This window comes from Pezoporus flaviventris, unplaced genomic scaffold (assembly GCF_033815535.1).
Source record: "Pezoporus flaviventris isolate CSIRO_AGI_PZ_B2104156 unplaced genomic scaffold, CSIRO_AGI_Pfla_v1 ptg000015l, whole genome shotgun sequence".
NCBI classification, from domain to species: domain Eukaryota; kingdom Metazoa; phylum Chordata; class Aves; order Psittaciformes; family Psittacidae; genus Pezoporus; species Pezoporus flaviventris.
This window is the reverse complement of record NW_026892563.1, coordinates 10,979,543-10,999,858: the sequence shown is the minus strand read 5'-3', so window position 1 is coordinate 10,999,858 and position 20,316 is coordinate 10,979,543. Positions and strand designations below refer to the sequence as shown.

At 37.3% G+C, this 20,316-nt stretch overlaps 1 protein-coding gene across 12 annotated transcripts in view; it reads left to right on the top strand.

The window, feature by feature from the left end:
* The window catches only part of CASK (calcium/calmodulin dependent serine protein kinase), a 200,847-nt gene that overhangs the window by 118,608 nt on the left and 61,923 nt on the right, over window positions 1-20,316 (top strand). For 9 of the 12 annotated variants that reach the window (XM_061453411.1, XM_061453409.1, XM_061453407.1 and 6 more), the window contains 5 exons: window positions 3,121-3,296; window positions 5,263-5,385; window positions 6,609-6,692; window positions 8,494-8,593; window positions 15,349-15,366. In XM_061453411.1, the coding sequence (XP_061309395.1) occupies window positions 3,121-3,296; window positions 5,263-5,385; window positions 6,609-6,692; window positions 8,494-8,593; window positions 15,349-15,366 (501 nt within the window). The remainder of the gene's footprint in view (window positions 1-3,120; window positions 3,297-5,262; window positions 5,386-6,608; window positions 6,693-8,493; window positions 8,594-15,348; window positions 15,367-20,316) is intronic. The other 3 variants (XM_061453412.1, XM_061453410.1, XM_061453404.1) reach the window with 1 other exon arrangement.

The window sequence follows — 20,316 nt, the reverse complement described above, 5'->3', positions numbered from 1 at the left end:
GTATATTAACACCAGCGTAACACATTTGGTGGGTTGACCTTGGCTAAGGGCTAAACTCCTGCCAGCTGCTCACAAGCTCCCTCTCTTCATCAAAGCAAGGGAAGAAAATAGGATGAAAAAGTTCACAGGTCAAGGTAAATATATACAAACTGCTTGCCAGTTACCATCATAGATAAAACAGACCTAACTTGGGGGAACAGAGTTGAATTTATTGTTAGTTCAAATAGATTTCAGTAGTGGGAAGCAAAGACAAAAATTAACACCACCACTTCTACTCCCTGGGCACTCCATTGCTCCTGATTCCCTTAACCTCAATCCCACAGTGGTGTAAGGGGATGGGGAATTGGGTTCTGCACTCAGTCCATAACAGCCCTTCTCTGCCGCACCTTCATTCTCACACAGTGCCCCTCCTTCTGTGTGGGTCCTCCAGGGAATGTCCACCTGCTCCAGCATGGAGTCCTCCTTGGGCTGACGGGTGGCTACCTGCTCCACCATGACCTCTGTAGGGGCTGCATGGCAATCTCTGCTGTAGCACCTCTTCCTGTTCCTCATGCTCTCACCTCGGTGCTTGCTGGCTGTTTCTCACACTTTTCCCCATATTCCTCACACTTTTCCCCATATTCCTCACTGCTGGGCAATGTTTTTCCCTTTCTTGCCCTTTACCTGAGGCACCACCATCTTTGACTGCTATGCTGAGCAGTACCCCTGCAGTGGGTCCACTGGAACCACCAGTGTTCAGCATGGGGTAGCCCCAGCCTCTCCTCAGGGAACACTCCTGCAGTACACACACACACACACACACACACTTGCCAGCATCTTGATATCTAAACACCTACACCAAATAATGCTATTGTATTCCTTACGCAGTATGTATTGCTGCTAAATATGCTATTTTACACCACAGGAGAAAATGTAGGATGGACAATTGTTTGCAAGGGCACATTTTCATCAGAACAAGATGTTCTGTAGATTGGCCCTTACTGTACTGCAAATGCCCAGCAGACTTAAATGCACTGCAAAAGAACCTTCAAAACCAAACCCCAAATCTTTTAAGTCTACTTCTCACAGCACATAGTCATTTTTAACCATGTTCGTCTCTCTATTTGTTTACTTAAAACATAGAGAAGGTCCTGAGCTGAGAAGAATGACACATAATTCTTGGAAATACACATTCACTCAAATTAGGTATCATTTGATACATAGGATTCTTAGTGTCATTAGCTACATGATCCAAATGACCGTGTATCTCCCTGAATTTTAATGCCTCTTTTAAATAGCTTGCTTTGTCCCTGTGATATCTTGCCTTCTAGCTATTTTTGCTTTTCATCTTGAAAAATTGCTTTTCTCTAGACTTCTCAGATTCCATAAAAGCAATTGGAAAGCCTCATAGGAAGGCAGAATCTTCAGAGTATATGTGATTTTTCCATTCATATTGATAAAAAAGATTTAAACATTTATTACCAAAAATGTTTGGGGGTTTTAATGTGTAAGGTTACACCTGCTCCAGAATTGCTAATGGGTACCTCTGCACCCAAATGCCAGGAAGTTTAGCACTGAGATAAACAAGACTGGGGTAAGCCAGACTGCTCTGCGCTCTTGCATGGTATCTTCTGTACTAAAGATTTCCAGACTGCAATATGCATACCACTAATGTCATATGAGTAGTCTAAGTGGTATATGAATAATGTTTGAAGAGGCAGGTGTTGCTGCTTACATACATGCACAGCCTGATACAGAGCTGGAAATGTTGATGCTTTTGTTGTCATAAATGGTGATATTTTGGGGTGGGGGGGTGGGGAAATTAGGAAATGCCTTCTGTCAATTTATTACTTCTTGTAGATGCAAAAAGGAGTGAGTAAGGACTAGTTAACGGAGCACAGTCAGATCATATTCCTGCATAAGGTGATATTAACGAAGGATGGTCTTTACTGAGTAAGCTTCTACCAGGAAAATGTTTCCTAGGTGTTTGTTACTAGTGCTGTGACTTAGCTAACTCACATGCAAATGGTGTGCAGGATAGGCTAGAGTAGTCTAGCAAGAGTCTCTTTACCACACAAGACTGAATTAAATAAGTTCCATGTGAACACCTCGGGTTTTCCAGACTTAATTGTAAACTCTCCTAGACAAAACAAAGGTGCTGAAAGCCTTGAATGGAGCCTCTGAATTCCACTGTAGAATCAGTAAGGAAGAATAATTTATGAAGATGGTACAAGCAGTAACAGTTTACTACAGTGATGTTCTTTTCTTCTGTTGGTACTTGGTGGAACCAGGGTAGTCCAAATTTTGGGCAGTGTTTGTACATGTCACTGATGCCTTGAGCATTCAAGCTTAATTTGTGCAAATCCTTTGCAGTGGAAACAAACCTCTTTACAATGGGAAACATTTATAGGGAGAGGTGAAATATTTGTTGCTTTTTTTTGGCTTATTGTGTTACACAGAAGTTGAATGAAGTCATTTTAATCAGTTTACCCACTCAAAAAATTTGTCGGTACTAAATACATTTTTTTCTATGGGTGTACATTCATTACCAGTCCAGAAACAGTACTGTCCCAGAACCACTACTGTGTGGCACTCATTGAAAGCACACTGTGAAACAAATTAGCATTATCTTCTTATCTGTGGTAAGACATTGCCTTCTTCAAATAAATGACCAACATATTTGCTAGCATTTTGCATTGGCTGCACTGGCTAAAGGTTGGGCAGAGCATCAGACCAGTCTATGCTCTTTCCAGTTAGAAGCAGCTCTACAGTGTCTTTGTACATGCTCTCTGAATAAATAATGCCTGTCTCAAAGGTTGCCCAAATTGATATTTTTACCTTTATTTGTCATGTTTCACTTAATAATTTTAATGCTCTTATGTAAGTCTTATTTCACAGTCTGCAGGGCAGGATAAAATATTCCTTAATTTATAAAAATATAAATCAAGCAAAAGGGAAACAACTGATTTGTCTCACTGGATATATTTAATAAATACTAAACTTAAGGAAAAAAGGATTGTGTTAACAGCTTAACCCACAAACAAAACTTATTAAAACTGTTTTAGTTTTTAGTTTAATATTCTTTGTTGCCATATTTGACACACATCACTTTGACTCAATTTTGTTTTTATTTCCATTTAGGACGTGTAGGAACACCTCATTTTATGGCCCCAGAAGTGGTAAAAAGGGAACCTTATGGGAAGCCTGTAGATGTTTGGGGTTGTGGCGTGATCCTTTTTATCCTGCTAAGCGGTTGTTTGCCTTTTTATGGAACCAAGGAAAGATTATTTGAAGGCATTATTAAAGGAAAATACAAGGTAAATGACAGTATACCTGAATCCTCTTCCAGTGAGATAAGTTTTGCTGGTAAAATTTCTGGCAGTTGATTTTTGTATTTAGCCTCATATAATTTGAAGCTTATAGAAATCTGTGTTACACAGGAAGAGAAATGATTTTCTGTCTCCAGTCTGTCTTGTTCCTGCTGTGTTTTGTATTAATGTTGATAATTAGAATATGCGACTATTTATTCAGATGAGATAATAAGTGGGTGCAACAACTACACTCTAGTTGTACATTTAGCTCAGTAGGATTGTGTAAGGTTTAGCTGTGTAGTATAACGTACTGTACATTTCCTTAGGTTTATAGATAATTTAAATCTTTTAATCAACTGAAAGAACTATCATAAAGGCTGGTCATCACATTGTCTTGATGTAAAACAAAATACATGTTACTGTAAGTATGTAGTTGCACATTTTTCTTTATATTACAGTGTGTAGTAAAGTGCTGATGATGATTCAAAAGGATCCACTTATAACCGAAAGCAGATTGGTGTGCATGCGAGATATGCATGTTTCACAAAACACGTATCCTAGAGCCATTGTGGAGGCAAATTTAAAGCTTTGACTTCACTGGTTTTGTGGTTTTGCCAAAGATCAGTATGCAACTGAGGTCATACATGAATTGTGTATTAGCAAATTAGGAGTCGAAACTCCTAAAACTGCCTGATAGTCTGTAGTATGGTTTAGAAAGTATTTTATTATATGAACTTAACAGTATTCTGCTAGAATGTAAGTGACAGCAGTGGTACTGCACTTGGTCAGGAATTTTGTATTTCTAGAAACAACAGGATTTCTTCATGGCACAAGTTTTGGAATTGCTTAGACTGGTAAGATGTTCCAGTTTCACTTTATGGAAGATTTCTTTATGAAATCTCTTAAACAGCTAAAAAATTCTGGAAGTGTATGAGTTAACTTTTCTTTGTTTAAAAAAAAAAAAAAAAATTAGTCTTGGCCAGTACATTTTGTCTTCTCAGTTCCTTCTCTGTTCCTGTTTCAACAGTGATATGTCTGTTCAGTGAAAATACTACAAGGATTTTAAAACCATCTTGCTGCAATTTTGCAATTATCTTCCTTCCATTAGGGCTAATTTTTTTTTAGTATGGTTTTATTGGATGAGATGTTCCTGCCCATGGCAGGGGAGTTGGAACTAGATGATCTTAAGGTCCTTTCGAACCCTAAATATTCTGTGATTCTATGATCTTGACTAGTTGGACACAAACCTGCATATGCACAAGATGAAAATGTATTCAAACTCATTCTTTGCATTGTTGTCTCCTCAAGATACAGTTCTACTCTAAAAAGAGTTGCAATTGCTTGTATTGTTGGTCACATGTTAGTAGGCTTTCCTGCCTTAGTGGCTGAAGATCCCTAACTATTGTAAAGTTGAAAGGAATTTATTGATAAGCATTATAGTCCATGACACCTCTGGAACAGGGCCAGAGGAGTCCTTAACAGGTATTAGCTTACTCCCCTCATACTCAGCATCACTGGCATGAAATTGTGGTTTGACCTAGACAGACTATCATGCCATTCCTTGTAGTGATTTCAAGAGTAGACTTAATTTCTACATTTATCATATGCATAGGTAACTGTCAGACAAAGCCCAATTTTTTTTTCTTTTTCTAGTGAAGGGTCACGTTTATCTGAACAAAACGTAGCATAGGTAGAAAATTGTGCTGTGATTATAACATAATACCAAGGATATATCAGCTTTTATGTGATACAGAGCTCACTGTTTTCAATTTTTTATGCCATTTCAATAGCTACTAATGTATGACTTTGTACATTATTACAAATCTTAGAAACTTCTTTTTACATTTATTATAAGAAAATGTTTACAAGTACCAACCACTGTTTAATCTATGCAATTACTTTACGTGAAAAGTAGGTTCTATTTTATATTCTTATTATTAATTTAATTTGATTTTTTCTTGCTTTTAATCAGATGAATCCTAGGCAATGGAGCCATATTTCTGAAAGTGCCAAAGATCTGGTACGTCGCATGCTTATGCTGGATCCAGCAGAAAGGATAACAGTATATGAAGCACTGAATCATCCCTGGTTAAAGGTAGTAAAAGCAGTTGTTGACATACCAGTTTCCTCTGCAAGGGAGAAAATGATTTATTTCTTTGTTTCTTTGAACTTTTCATAGTAGATGTGACATTGTAGGAAATGTGTCATAATGTGCTTTAAATACTTTATACAATTAGAGCCTGAGCTTTTGATAATTGCCAGACTTGAACTCTTGCTTGACAGCAATAGCAAACTCACTTAGGCATCTTTAGCAGCATCAGAGTATACACATTGAAATGGGAAACGATGGGTGTGTTGCACATTTAAAAAGTGGCTATTACTGGTTCAGAGCATTTCATTTTCTGTGGCAGAAACTGAAGGATTAACTATTTTTCTTTGTTATCCTCTTTATTTTCTGTAGTGCGAGCCCAGGGTGGAGAATCAGAATATCAATGACTTAAACAGGGCACTTATTTGGAAAGGGTGGTATTCTGATGTCTGCTCCTGGACTGTATATAAAGTTATACAGTAGACAAATATTCACACACACACTCAAAAAAAAAAGGACCACAAAAAAAAGAACAGGGGAAGCACAGGCTCATCTGTTCTTACGAGGAGATGGTCTATCAGCAAATGGAGTACACTTCTCAGCTGTCTTTCTGGCTCTAACTCTTGTATTCCAATCTGCAGAATGGTCTAGCTTATAAAAGGACGACAGGAGTGTGCACCTCTTGGGAATAACAGTGGTTAAGACATTCTTCTGAATATTGGGAAACTGTGGGTTGAAACTTATCCAGTTGAAAGGAGCCAATGTCATCAGCCATTGAGCTTGTACTTCCTCCTCTGTTAGACATGTACCCCATCTCCCAGGCTTACCTGAAGTACCAAGCACCCCTTAAAAGAGTGCTTGAACACGTTGCTTCTCTGGGAGTAGCAGAACTAATTCATGTTTGCCCCCTTCAAACTTCAATGCTAGCCACAGACTGACTAAAACTACAACAGTAAAACACAAGGGTAGGGTCTTACTGCAAAGTGGGAAATAAAATTACAAAAATAAAATATTCCTGGCCCAAATTAAGAATTCTTTCCAAATATCTTAATCTCTCTCAATTTCTTGACATTTTCCTGCAGTTGCAATTACTCTTCATTCTCCTTAGGATGCTTATAAGCTGGTACATTTCTTCTCTAGTTTCCTAATGCAGTGAGAATATTAAGAGCTTGTTTTTAATGTTTCTTTTGTTTTGGTTGGGGTTTTTTTTGTGTTTTTGTTTTCTTAAGGAGAGAGATCGCTATGCATACAAGATTCATCTTCCAGAAACAGTAGAACAATTGAGAAAATTCAATGCAAGACGAAAACTAAAGGTAAAGTGACCGTGCTGCTAAAACAATATAATTAGAGAACTTAAATTTTGTGTGATACTTTATTCATTTTAAATGTGCTAAGAGAAATCTATACTCTGAAGTCAACAATAAAATAGCAAATTGAAACAGAGTTCACAGCTGTTTATTGCAATGTCCTGTTGAGGGTGTTCATCCTTTTTTAATGCATAGATTTCAAACTAAATTTCAGCGCAAATTGTCAGATATCAACCCAGGTGTGCTTGAGGTCTTCTGACCCTAGCTATTCTATGATTCTATGAATTCAGTAATACTGTATAATATGAATTATTGGAGAGGAGAGAATAGTACAATGGCTTCTGTTAATATTCTGTTATATTTATAATAAAAGGAACATAACGTTTTAATGTCTTTTTTCAGAAAGAGCTAAGATGGATTCTTTGGTTTATCCCCTTTATGTTTAACTATACACAAGATTATTTTCTAGCTGTATTGAAAAGAATGTTAACATTTTAGCCCAAGGTAACATGGTTTCCCCTCAGTTCCTATCTTGGAAAGTTTCTCAGAAAAACATTTTAAAATTCACAGAAAGTTTGAGAAAATGGAAACAGAAGTGTGTGACATTACAATTCATGAGTGGTATTTATGATTTGTAATAAAACACAGAATCAGATATACATATTGAGTTACTGCTGTTCAAAATCTTAATGTAGCTGCAGCATTAAGATGCAACAGTTGTCATAGATCATCACAAACAGCACTTTCTCTTAGGTGGTTTGTGTGTCCAGGTAATGCTTTCATTAAAATGTTGGCTACTGCGTTTCAGAATATGACCTATTTTCCTGCCCTAGATGCAGTTTCAGATCTTTCCCATATTTCTTCTGGGGAGGCAACTGTATTTAGTCACCAGAGAAGTTTTATAGAATCATAGAATAGTTAAGGTTGGAAAGGACCTTAAGGTCATTATACCTGTGCTATTTGTTTTCTACCATTTTAATCAAAGCACTGTTCTACAGAATGTTTCATGAAATTATATATTGTCCGTTTTGCCTGCTGCTAAACTTGCTTCCATGTAACGCTCATTCTGGGAGTCTGAGATTAATACATTTTCATATAGATAAATTATGGATATATAGTTCTGTCAGTGTCAGATTCTGGCCATTTCTCAAACATTTTGTTTTAAAGGGTAAATTTGTGTACTTGCTAAACCACCCAGTCTAGGTAAGAGGGGAAGTGGAAATAAGTCTCCTGTCCCAAGGAACAAGGGATAGGACAAGAGGAAACGGCCTCAAGCAGCACCAGGAGAGGTTTAAGCTGGATATTAGGAACAATTCCTCCCCCCAGGTGTTGAAACAGGCTGCCCAGGGCAGTGGTGGAGTCACCGTCCCTGGAAGCATTCCCAAACTGTGTAGGTAAGGCCTTAGTGACATGGTTTAGTGGTGGGCTTGGCAGTGCTGGGGAATGGTTGGAGCTGATGATCTTGAAGGTCTTTTCCAACCTGGTTGATTCCATGACTCCAAATTAGAAATTTTGATTACATTATACGACAGGAATTTAGGCTTTGCACTTGTTATTTTAAAATAATAAATAAATCCCCTTGCAAAGAACATATTTACTGTTTATTAGAGTTGTGTATGGACAGCTCTTCTGTTAGATACGGTCACCGGTAATAGTGAAGCAGAACTGAAGACTATAAAATTTATTTACTCTTCAATGTGAAAGTCAACACCTGAGAGACCTCAGGAGATTGGGTGATCCAGGATATCTGAAACTGTTTCATTATCCTTCTTTGTGTAATTTAGGCATTATGGGTATTTTTATTCAGGGGGCAGTACTAGCAGCTGTGTCAAGCCACAAATTCAACTCATTCTATGGTGACCCCCCTGAAGAGCTGCCAGACTTCTCTGAAGACCCCACCTCCTCAGGTATTGTAACAGAAAGTATATTTACTGCAGTCAACCTGTCTTAATGCTATACTGACTAGAGTACCAAGTATTTAATAATTTCTCATGATTTTGTAAATTTGCATATTAAGTTAACACTTAAATATGAAAGCATAAAGAGTTTTCCATAATGGTGCTAGTGACTGGAGAAAATGAAGATAAAATCTCTGCATAGTTGTAAGTTTCTACAGAAATCTGTCTGATTTTTTTATTTCTTTTATGTACATTTAATTACAAATGGTGCTATAACCTCGTATTTCTCTTTATATTACTTGAGTGTAAAAGCAGATTGAAATACTGTCTTGAGTAAGGGGCAGTAGCAAGGTTCTCATACCTTACTAGTAGTTATTTATAGAAGAAAAATATTGTGTGCCAGAGTTTCTTGACCTCCTGTTTTGGAGAACAGTATGAATTAAGATGTCTCCTCTTTAGAATACATTGAACAGTATTTCTGATATTATAACTCAGATCTTCAGAGAGAGACAATACCTGTGCTTCAGGAACCTCCCAGCATACTTCAAAGGAGAAGATATTACCTTTGCTGTGCTCTGAGCACATAGCTACATCTTGGGCAGGACAGTGATCTTACTCCAAGTAGTCCTTTTGTCCAGGAATTCAAATAACCCGACAATCCCTGTACTAACACAGACCTGTCACAGTTACGTATCTTAATTCTGATATAATGTTACTCATGATGTTTGCAGCGCAAAAGTCTGTGTTGGTGTATCTGACCTAAAATTAGGATTTAGGATCAGGTTAAATGAACTTTTAAGAAAAATCTAAAGCAAATTGACTCTCTTATTTTTTCTAAACTGAATAGTAATGGCAGAATATTTATTGTATACATCAACTTTACTGGAAGACATTTCAAGAACTTAATTACAGGTGCTGAACTACTGTGTGATGATTCTTTTCCCCAATATTTTAATAGGTGATAAAATTACTTATTGGCTGCATATGTTAAGTGTTACTTTTTTGCTTTTTCATATGAGCAAGTAATTTTCATAAATTATTTCAATGTCATTAATGTAGGAATTGGGGGCAGTTTTTTTGGTTGAAATTCTTAGATTTCATTTCTTGGAATGCAATTAAATCACTTCATCTTTAGAGATGCACACTGCTCATCATTTCTGCAGAAGTGAATGGGAATCTCAGATCATTTATTAAAAATGGGTAATAACAGCCTCATGGCCTAACTCCAGGCAGCTAGCTCTTGAATACTTGATGTACTTGTGAGTATCACAGTATCACAGTATGTTAGAGATTGGAAGGGACCTCGAAAGATCATCTAGTCCAATCCCCCTGCCGGAGCAGGAACACCTAGATAATGTTACACAGGAATGCGTCCAGGCAGGTTTTGAATGTCTCCAGGGAAGGAGACTCCACAACCTCCCTGGGCAGCCTGTTCCAGTGTTCCGTCACCCTCACTGAGAAGAAGTTTCTTCTCAAGTTTAAGTGGAACCTCTTGTGTTCCAGTTTGTACCCATTACCCCTTGTCCTATCATTGTTTGCCACTGAGTAGAGCCTGGCTCCGTCCTCGTGACACTCCCCCTTTATATATTTATAGACACTTATAAGGTCACCCCTCAGTCTCCCCTTCTCCAAACTATAGAGACCCAGCTCCCTCACTCTTTCCTCATAAGGGAGATGTTCCACTCCCCTAATCATCTTCGTTGTCCTGCGCTGGACTCTCTCCAGCAGCTCCCTGTCCTTCTTGAACTGAGGGGCCCAGAACTGGACACAATACTCCAGATGCGGTCTCACCAGGGCAGAGTAGAGGGGAAGGAGGACCTCTCTCGACCTACTAACCACCGCCCTTCTAATACACCCCAGGATGCCATTGGCCTTCTTAGCCACAAGGGCACAGTGTTGGCTCATGGTCATCCTGTTGTCCACTAGGACCCCCAGGTCCCTCTCCCCTACACTGCTCTCTAACAGGTAGTTACCCAACCTATACTGGAACCTGGGGTTGTTCCTGCCCAGATGCAGGACTCTACACTTTCCCTTGTTATATTTCATCAAGTTACTCCCTGCCCAACTCTCCAGCGTGTCCAGGTCTCGCTGGATGGCAGCACAGCCTTCTGGCGTGTCAGCCACTCCTCCCAGCTTAGTGTCATCAGCAAACTTGCTGATAGTACACTCAATTCCCTCATCTAAATCATTGATGAATATATTAAATAATACCGGTCCCAGTACTGACCCTTGAGGCACTCCACTAGTTACAGGCCTCCAACTAGACTCAGCCCCATATATTCTTTTAAAGAAAGAATAAGTCTATTTTACTTCACATAGAATTACTTGCAGTTCTTTAATTCTTGTTTCAGTTACTTCCCCCATTTCAATAAAACAAACAGGCCACCAGCGTGATTGGTAGTAGCAACTTTCCTAATTTGAAAGCTGCAGTTCCTCTTTCCAGTTTCAGTCTTGCATCAACACGGCATGTGTCTTCCTCATATAGTGATGTAATTACAGATATCAATATATAACAAAGGTACAAGTTCTATTGTTTTCTGCTCACAGAAAGTATGAATCTACTACTTATGTAAATTCTATGCAATATCTATGATGGATCCATTGTTATGTTCTGTTCATCTCTAAAGTAACTGAAACAATAGGTTGGATTTCTCAGGGAAGTGTAGCTGTTCCTAGAATAACATTGTTGATCTCACTGATGGGAGATCACGGTGATCAGGAAATCATACTAAGTGAGTAGTTTTCATGATGTGTCCCTGACTGACTACATTAGCTGATAAAATATTTAATATCACAGGATAAACACTAATAAACACTGCAAGTTTCAGCTTCTGAAATTGCTAGATATGGAAATCAGTCTTCTTCAGAAGAACACAAAGTTTTCAAATATTTTTCTCTTGTAAAGATAGATTCTTGTAATTATTCTAAACTGAGCTACTTTATAGATATTAGACATAAAACTCTTGAATTGCCATAAAAACTTGGCTATCTTAAAGGTTATTTAAGTTTCCTTCCTAACAGCTCTTAATACTATTCCAGACCATAAACTCTAATGAAGAGCATTTAATATTTTAAATGTTGCTGCCTATTTTATCCTCCCATAAAATTTCATGGAGCTTATAATTGAATTTAAAGGAGTTGTCAGAAATGGGCAATGTGGAACTCCTACCAAGATAAAGATGTAAAAATGTAAATGCTTATTGGGTTATGCAAATTGTATATCCTGTCCTCCTCCAGGTCTTTCTAAACACAGAAACAAAAACTTTCAGTTCTTTCCTTTTGCTGGGTCAATCTAGAGGTGTTCTTCCTCAGAGTACAGTGAATCTGGGATTTCTGGAACCTTCGAGCATCTTGCTATATTACCAGACAGCCTGGAATATGAAGGCACTATAGGTAGCAAGTCAGGTGACTTTTTTTAGATGTAGAATCACAAAAGATATTCTTGTTAGAGAGCTTTCCAATGAGGGTCAGCAAATTGTATAACTAAATTGGATGGCAATGAACACAGATAAATTTCATATAAAGTTAACCAGGTATTTTTCTGTACACATCTTCCTTCCATTCATAGAATGTATTAATAATTATTGGTTCCCACAGCTTGTTCTGGGTGATCTATTTCCTCTTTAGTCAGTAGCTGTCCTCAGAAAGACTAGACTTAACCCACTAGCATTCTGTTGGTAACAAGGTAGAAGTCAGTCTCACTAAATTTTGAGAAAGTATGGCAAAGGCTTTAAAAATGTTTTGAAAAATTAAGTAAATATTTTTAAACTAAAACAATATTACTTTGCTGCTGATAGGCTGTGTTCAGTAACTTCTTTAGCAAAGCCACGAAACAGCTCAAATGACACACATCTTGCAAATATTTTTTTGCTAGAATGTAAAACATTTTACTTCCAGGTTGTCTGTCTTCAAGTCATTGTAAATGTCAATTTCCCAACTTAGTGAATGTTTTGGATATTTTTAATATGCTGTAACAAACATATAGCTATCAGCAGCCCTAAAGGCTAAATCTGACACATGAGAAAAATTGGCCTGGTAGAGAGTATTGGAAGTGGACCATGAAATTAATTAGGTTCCAGAGAAATTACAATCACTTCGCTCTCTGCTGCCCTTCTCCATCCAACTCCCTTCTCTCTCCCCGACCCTCGCTGGCTCTCCTATTGCCTGATTGCAAATTAGATTAAGATGGAAAATATCCTCTGCTTATGTCAAATGCTGACCATTTGTCGCCTTAGAGGGAGTACGGAAGTATAATTTTTAAGTGTTTTAACAAAAGGCTAAAGAACGAACATCACCAGTGTAAAGCTTTTCACTTCTTCTGCTTTTTTAGCTTCCTCATTCTGCAGCAGCCCAAGGAAAGGCTGTGGAATTGTTTTACACTTTGACTTGGGAAGCTGAATTAAGGAAGTCCATTCAGTTTACTTTGGAGTTTTAAGTAGATTTATGATGTTTAAGTTTTTAGGCCAACAGTTAGAAAAACCCATAAATTGAAGAGGGCGTTCATAACTTTATATTTCCAAAAACTGTTTTGTACCCACCTTTTCAGAACCACTGAGTCAGTGTTGGATTTAAGCCAGTGAATAGCCCATAGACTTCGGAAAACCGCATAACTGATTTTTAGATTAAAGCAAACCTTACCTATTGCCTGAAGGACTTTCCTCTATAACGCCTGCTTGAATGGCTCGGTTTATAGTGCTCATATTCTGAAATGTGACTAACAAGTTTCAGAGTAGCTTTTTGCTGCAAAAAGTCCTAGATTCCTGTAAGGCATCTTGTAATGCTGTAGGAGGTGATTCTGCCCCTTTACTCTGCTCTTGTGAGGCCTCACCTGGAGTATTGTGTGCAGTTCTGGTGTCCTCAACATAAAAAGGACATGGAACTGTTGGAACAAGTCCAGAGGAGGGCCACGAGGATGATCAGGGGACTGGAGCACCTCCTGTATGAAGAGAGGCTGAGGAAGTTGGGGCTGTTCAGCCTGGAGAAGAGAAGGCTGCGTGGAGACCTCATAGCAGCCTTCCAGTATCTGAAGGGGGCCTACAAGGATGCTGGGGAGGGACTCTTCATTAGGGTCTGTAGTGACAGGACAAGGGGTAATGGGTTCAAAATTAAACAGGGGAAGTTTATATTGGATATAAGGAGGAAATTCTTTCCTGTTAGGGTGGTGAGGCACTGGAATGGGTTGCCCAGAGAGGTTGTGAATGCTCCATCCCTGGCGGTGTTCAAGGCCAGGTTGGACAAGGCCTTGGGTGATATGGTTTAGTGTGAGGTGTCCCTGCCCATGGCAGGGGGGTTGGAACTAGGTGATCTTAAGGTCCTTTCCAACCCTAACTATTCTATGATTTCAGTTTAACCACAAAGAAGGTACAGCAGCATCTTTTATAACACACTGACTGACCAAGTGTACTTACTTAGCACAGGCTAACAAATAGCACTGTCGCAGTACTTCCTGAACATTTCTGTGATTTCTGAGCTCTGTGGTAACTGTAAAGGTGACAAACATAGAAGCAGTACTTTTGCATTGCACAGTGAGCAGGTGCTTTAAGTGTACATCAGTGTTTCTAGCTTGTTTTCTCAACTGCAAGGCATAAATTTCATGTGGCATTTTTACAAATGCATTTTGATATTTTGTCTCAGGATTGAAAATTGAAATTTTCATTCTTTTTATTTGTTCTATTGTTGTCGTATCGAATGAGAAAATTTTAGCTGTATGAGATCTTGATTTTCAAATTTTAAAGTCATGGCAATGGGGGAAAAGCTAAATCAAATAGTATTTCAGAGTGAGATCAAATAGCAAATGTATGGCCAAGTTGTTTAATATACATTAAACTAGCTTAATGCATAATTTAGTGACTGCTTAGTAGTTTTATGGGATTTAGATTTCGTGAAAAATGGGCAGTATAAGTCCATATCTTAAAAACTATCAGTCATGTTGACACAAGAAAGAAAAAGAAATCCTGTTGTTTTGAAAACCTTTCCACTTATTTTGTAAATATTTGCAAGGGGCCTTGTGTAACATTTTTAAGCATGACTTCTTTGGGGGAGGGAGGGAAATCATTTACCTTATAATTTACTGTTATTAATTCCTGATTTAGTATTGCAGGTATAACTGACAGGTTTGACAGGTTTGAGATCATAAATCTGAGTGTTTCCAATATTACATTATTATCTTTATAATTTTTCAGCTGTTATGTCTTCTGGTTCTGGTATGTTTAGATACAAAACCTTTTAAGTATATAAAGTCATTATTAATTAAAAACAGTAATAAAGTGGTTGTGTTTCTAAATTATTCTCATATTGGTTCTCACTGAAACTTTGGTAAAAATAACTTCAATATAATATTGCTAAATTCCAGTTAGTAAATACTAGTAAATTAGTATGATGTTATGCTTCATTTACAGTATGTTGAATTAGTTTTTCAATTCACCTTTTATGATAATCTTACTTGAAATCATTTTTTGTTCATGAAATTTTTAAAATAGTTTAACCAATGTTGGAAAAAGTCTACTATTATAGATACCTAGCACTGTGTACATGTGCTACCTTCCCAATGCCAAGTGTTTGTTTTCCTCCCATCCCAGCCTGCAAGTCCCATTTGCTTCAGACATAGAAACCATGATAAAAAAAAAAAAGGGGGGGGGGATCCTTGTCACTTTGTTCATACTATTTTGTGGCTAAAATAGTGTGCTAGGTTGCAGCTTTATAAATCGCTTGTTCTGAAATCTTCATACTGTTTGTTGTTTGTCCAAATGCTGCCTTCCTACTAGGACTTCTAGCAGCAGAAAGTAGGTATCCCTTTGTTTTCCTTTAAGGCATATCATTCAGCTATGGTGTGTGTCTTTGCATGTTTAAAAATCAGCTTTCTTCTCTTTGCTATTTTCAGTTTTAATACTGCCTGTTCAAGAAAAATAGCCTGTACATTTTTGACTAAATCGTTCTATAATTTTGAACGTATAATTAACCAGGAGTGTTATGTTTTCCAAGGAATTCCTAAGATTCTAGTTTAGAGGCAGTATTAAAATTACCTGGGTTTTTGTTTTCAATATTTGCAACACAACTGAAATAAAATTTATTTTTTATCAAATTAATAAAGGATAAAATGGTTTGGGTTTGCATTTTAGTTCCAAAATTAATGTTTTCCTGGACTAATGGGCTTTTTTCTCCTAACACTGAACATATACTGTAATATTAGTCATACATTCTTTTCTTGCTATCCCCTTGCATGAACATTCTTGACCATTCTGTGTTGATGTGATACACGATATATGCATATACATTTTGTATATGCATTTATATTTGTATATACATTTTGTATATACATTTGTATATACATTTTGCAATATGCATACACCTGATTTAATTATCTAGTATGTGTCTCCTTAATGAAGGAATATTACTTACATGTAGGGAAGAGGTTAGCTGCACAGTTCATGAAAGATTGAAAATGCAAACACTTCTAATATCTACAGACTATTTAGACAGAGGAGAAGGTGTGACATTCTAGACCCTTTGATACAAACCACAACCATTTCAAAAACAATTTCAGTGTCTCAAAATCCAAGCTCTAAAAGCTGGGGGGTTTCCTGCATCATTTTAAGACTTACAAGCTAACAGCTCTTCCATTCTAGGTCAGGGCAGCACGACATATGTTCATGATCCATTTCTGATCTAAGTCATGGATTGTTGTTTGGTTCATTCTTTTGATGTTACAGGTTGTGCGGGATGTTGTTCCTTATCCTCCTATTTCCCTGTCTCAGAATGCTTGCCCAAGCTGAGCCCCTCCACAAGAGCTGCTGCGATGCCCCATCCCTGGAAATGTTCAAGGCCAGGCTGGATGGGGCTTTGAGCAACCTGGTTTAGTGAAAGGTGTCTCTGCCCATGGCAGGGTCTTGGAACTAGGGGATCTCTAAGGTCCCTTAAAACTCAAACCATTCTGTGACTGTGTATATGTGAAGCATGTATCTCCCACCTAATTTTAAACTATTATAGGCATATACATACATAGACATGCACACTCATGCTTTGGCTGTCATCTGTCCTTACAGAAATAGTTGCTCTGGAATGTAGCAAACAGCAAAGAGCAACAGATTACTGTGTGAGATTCCAGTGATTCTTGCAGGTGTGGTTTAAAGTGATGAAGAGATCTAGTACTCAGTTAGCTTTCTCTTAATCTAAAAAGTTACATCAGCACAAGTAGTGGAAAGGTCCCACCTCTGTAAAAGACTCTTTTCTTGCCCTTAATGGAAACAGTGTATGTTTAGTAAATTCTTTACAGAATCAACAGGCAATAGCGGTGTTCTATCTTACACATTTTTAAGTGGACTCCTCTCGACTACTACTAAGGCAAAACAGGCCTAAAGTGAACAGTTTAAAATGTTTATGGGATTGTGATTTTCAAACCTCAGCAGACAGATACTTCATCATTTCCACAGCACTTTGGTATAATGTTTAATTACCTAATTGTGTAAAATATTTATGTCTTGTGTTTTTAGGGTATCATAGTCAGATGCCAGCAAAACAAAACTACTGAAAGCATTCATTTATACAATTATCACAACATAGTCCCTTAAAGGTGTAAGTTTCTGAGGTCTTGAAGCAGAAGCAATGAATCTTTGTTTTGTCATACATGAAAAATGAAAATTAAATCCATGAAACTTGAATCTCACATTACAAAGCTGGTGAAACTTACCTCATTCTCACTTCACCAGATGCGCTCTATCAGAATCTTGCAATATTTATAAAATACTTTTTTTCCTAAAAATAACTGCACTTTATAATAATGTCCATTTTGGGTTTATGAGATTGTATCCAGTGACTTCATTTAGTGATCCTAATTTTTTATTTCTCTAAAATGTAACCATTTCTGATATTTTTTTCTTCTGTCCTTGTTGTATGTGCTAGCCTCACACATCCACAAAGTGAAATATAAATCCTACCTTCCCAAATGCCTGTGCTTTGAGAGCCAGGGTTGGTTTTTAATTTCATTTACAGCAGCTGCACACCAGAAGGCAGCCAAGAGATGATGTTGGGAAAAATCAGGTTATGTTGATTGTAGATTGACTGGCGTGAGGACTGGATTACAATATAGAGGGAAATTGCAAATAACTGCTAAGTTTTGGTTAGTCATTTAAAAACCACTGTAAATCTTCGAGGCATAGTTACTTACCTATTTATACAACATAAAGAACAGTTGAAAAGCCAATCCAAATTAAGGTTGCTTATAAGAATGAGCAGGTTTAAAATGACTGCTTGGTGTCAGGAACTTAATCTTATACAGTTCCTCAAATCTAAGGGATTTAGAGATAATCAGTCTTTCTTTAACAAAAATATACTATTATTATAATGGTTGTCATAAGGTCTTCTACAAAGTCATTTCCTGGATTACTAATTGCAGGAGACTTGCAAAAAGGTCACAGTTTTATAGCTTTGTATTTAAATGAGGTCAGGCTTCCTATAACAAGTTTTCATTTCTCAGAAGCTGTTGTATGACCGACCAAGAATTAAATGGGCATTTGTAATCCTTGGTATTTAAAAAAAAAAAAAGTAAATAATTATTTTACCTTCTTTGAAGGTATTTGTAGTCAGAATGTAGTCTTTGTATGTGGCAACATGATCTAAGTCTTTTTACCCAAACAATCTTTTAGTCATACATTGTCGCAGATCACTGCTGCCTGAAAAGAAGCTACTAATTCTCTATACTACCTGCTCCATGACAGAGGAAGTCAGTTGTACCTGCCTGGCTTGCTGAGCCTTGGAAAAGCAACCCTTTGGGGTGCTTTATGGTGTTTTATGGTGGAGACATACTACTATTGTAGAATACGTAGGCAATTCTTGGAACAATATTTTAAAGATCTTTCTCTTGTGGGGAAGAAGTAAGCAACTCCTACTGACCTCTAAAGTTCAGTTTCTGTAGCCAAACCACCTGTTCCAGGTTAGAATAGCTAGATGCCAGGATGTAATAACAGCACTTTATTTTACCAAAGCTTTATCTGCTTGCACCTTGATGAGCCGGTGTCCATACCAACCTCAGATGGTATTAAGGGCACTGTATGAGAACTAGAATTCAGCTTTAAAAGAGAACTGTTTCTGAATTGCCCTCTCCATAAATGAGTTAACAGAACCTACAGGAAAATAACTGTGATAACTTTGACTATGCACCAGGTGAAGAAATAATCCCAAGTTACTGCCTTCTAAAACAAATATGTCAAACTGACAAATAACAGAACTGCTTTAGTAGGCAGAAAGCTACTCAGTTCATCTCCATCTTCTTAGAAGCAATTTGGTATCACATTAAAAAGTCATTCCACTAACTATAAAAACCTATCGTGTACCAGTACTGACTTCAGAAGTGTCATAAGCATTCTGACTTTCTTTTACTATAGTGAGAACACGTAAGTTTAAACTTTTCAGACTTGTCAGCCCCAAGGAAATTGTGAATAGTTGCAACCATCCTTTCTTAGGTAGCCTTACAGGAATACACGACAAGGTTTTGTGCATGGCCCAGAATATCACTGCTCATTTGCACCCTGAGAATGTATATGCATTTACAGTAGGATCTGACAGAACTGATTTGGTGCTGATTTTGTTACTATTACTGTGGAGAAAAGTTTTCTGCCTGTATCACTGGAATTACAACATTTCCTTCACAATCATCTGTGTACATATTTTTATAGTAACTTAAGGCATAGGGTGAGATTCATGTCACCTTAGTGACTGGAGCTAATTGAAAGTTCTGGGAAGTAAGCAACATTTTCTCACAGTTTACTTTAGAGAGTCTTGAAACAAACAAAGCCAGTCAGTTTAGTCAACTTTCATTGTCCTGGATTCCTAATATTTATGCATCATTCTAATTTCTGTATTTGTGAATTCTGTCTGTAACTGCTACAGACCATGAGCAGTCTGAGCTTTTAGATTGTATGGCTTTATAATAGCTCATTTAAGTCCTTCTTTTATCATCTATGCTGAGGCTAAAATGGGTGCATTGGTGAAAGACATTAAAGCCTATTTCTAGAGGATACAAGCTTTAATTATAAATATTGAATGCTTTTACACTTTCCCCAAAGGTTAGAAGTTTAACTTAAATGTGATAGAATATGAGTCTTTTTAGGGGCAGGTGTACTGTAAGGATTGCTTAGTTTTATTTTGTATAGTCTTTTACCTGAATTTTAAACTCTTCTGAAAAGTATTCCTAGGCTTTTAACCAGATGTCTGTAACAGAGAGAATTTAGGTGTTCACAGAAATGCCTGTAGAATTGTTCTGTCACTATTTTATGCAATAACAGGCTGTGAGTATATTGCTGCTGTGCCATTTTCTCATGCAGGTTCATGTTATTTGTAAAAGCGTAAAAGACATGGCAGTAGATACAGCATAAGATTTTAGGTAAAAAAACTATAAGATAGAACTGTGATTCTGAGAGATTTGCAAAGTCACTGTCAGAACTTCGTATCAAATTTATTGAGTATATTTTAGGAAACTTTCTTTTACAGCTGTCTATTCAGTGCAACCAGTGGACAGGAGAAAAAATACCTAATGAACAAAGCTTAATGTTTTGGAATTCCCAGACATTCAAAAGGTTGTTGAGATGCAAATATTTAAAAAAAAAAAGAAAAAAAGTAACTTTGATTTCTATTTGAAAGGCCCAAAGTATTCCACAAAATAAAATTCCCAAAGTAATATTGTTAACTAGATAATGTGATGATCCAGAGCAGAGTGATGGTCTGTTCAGCGTTTCACA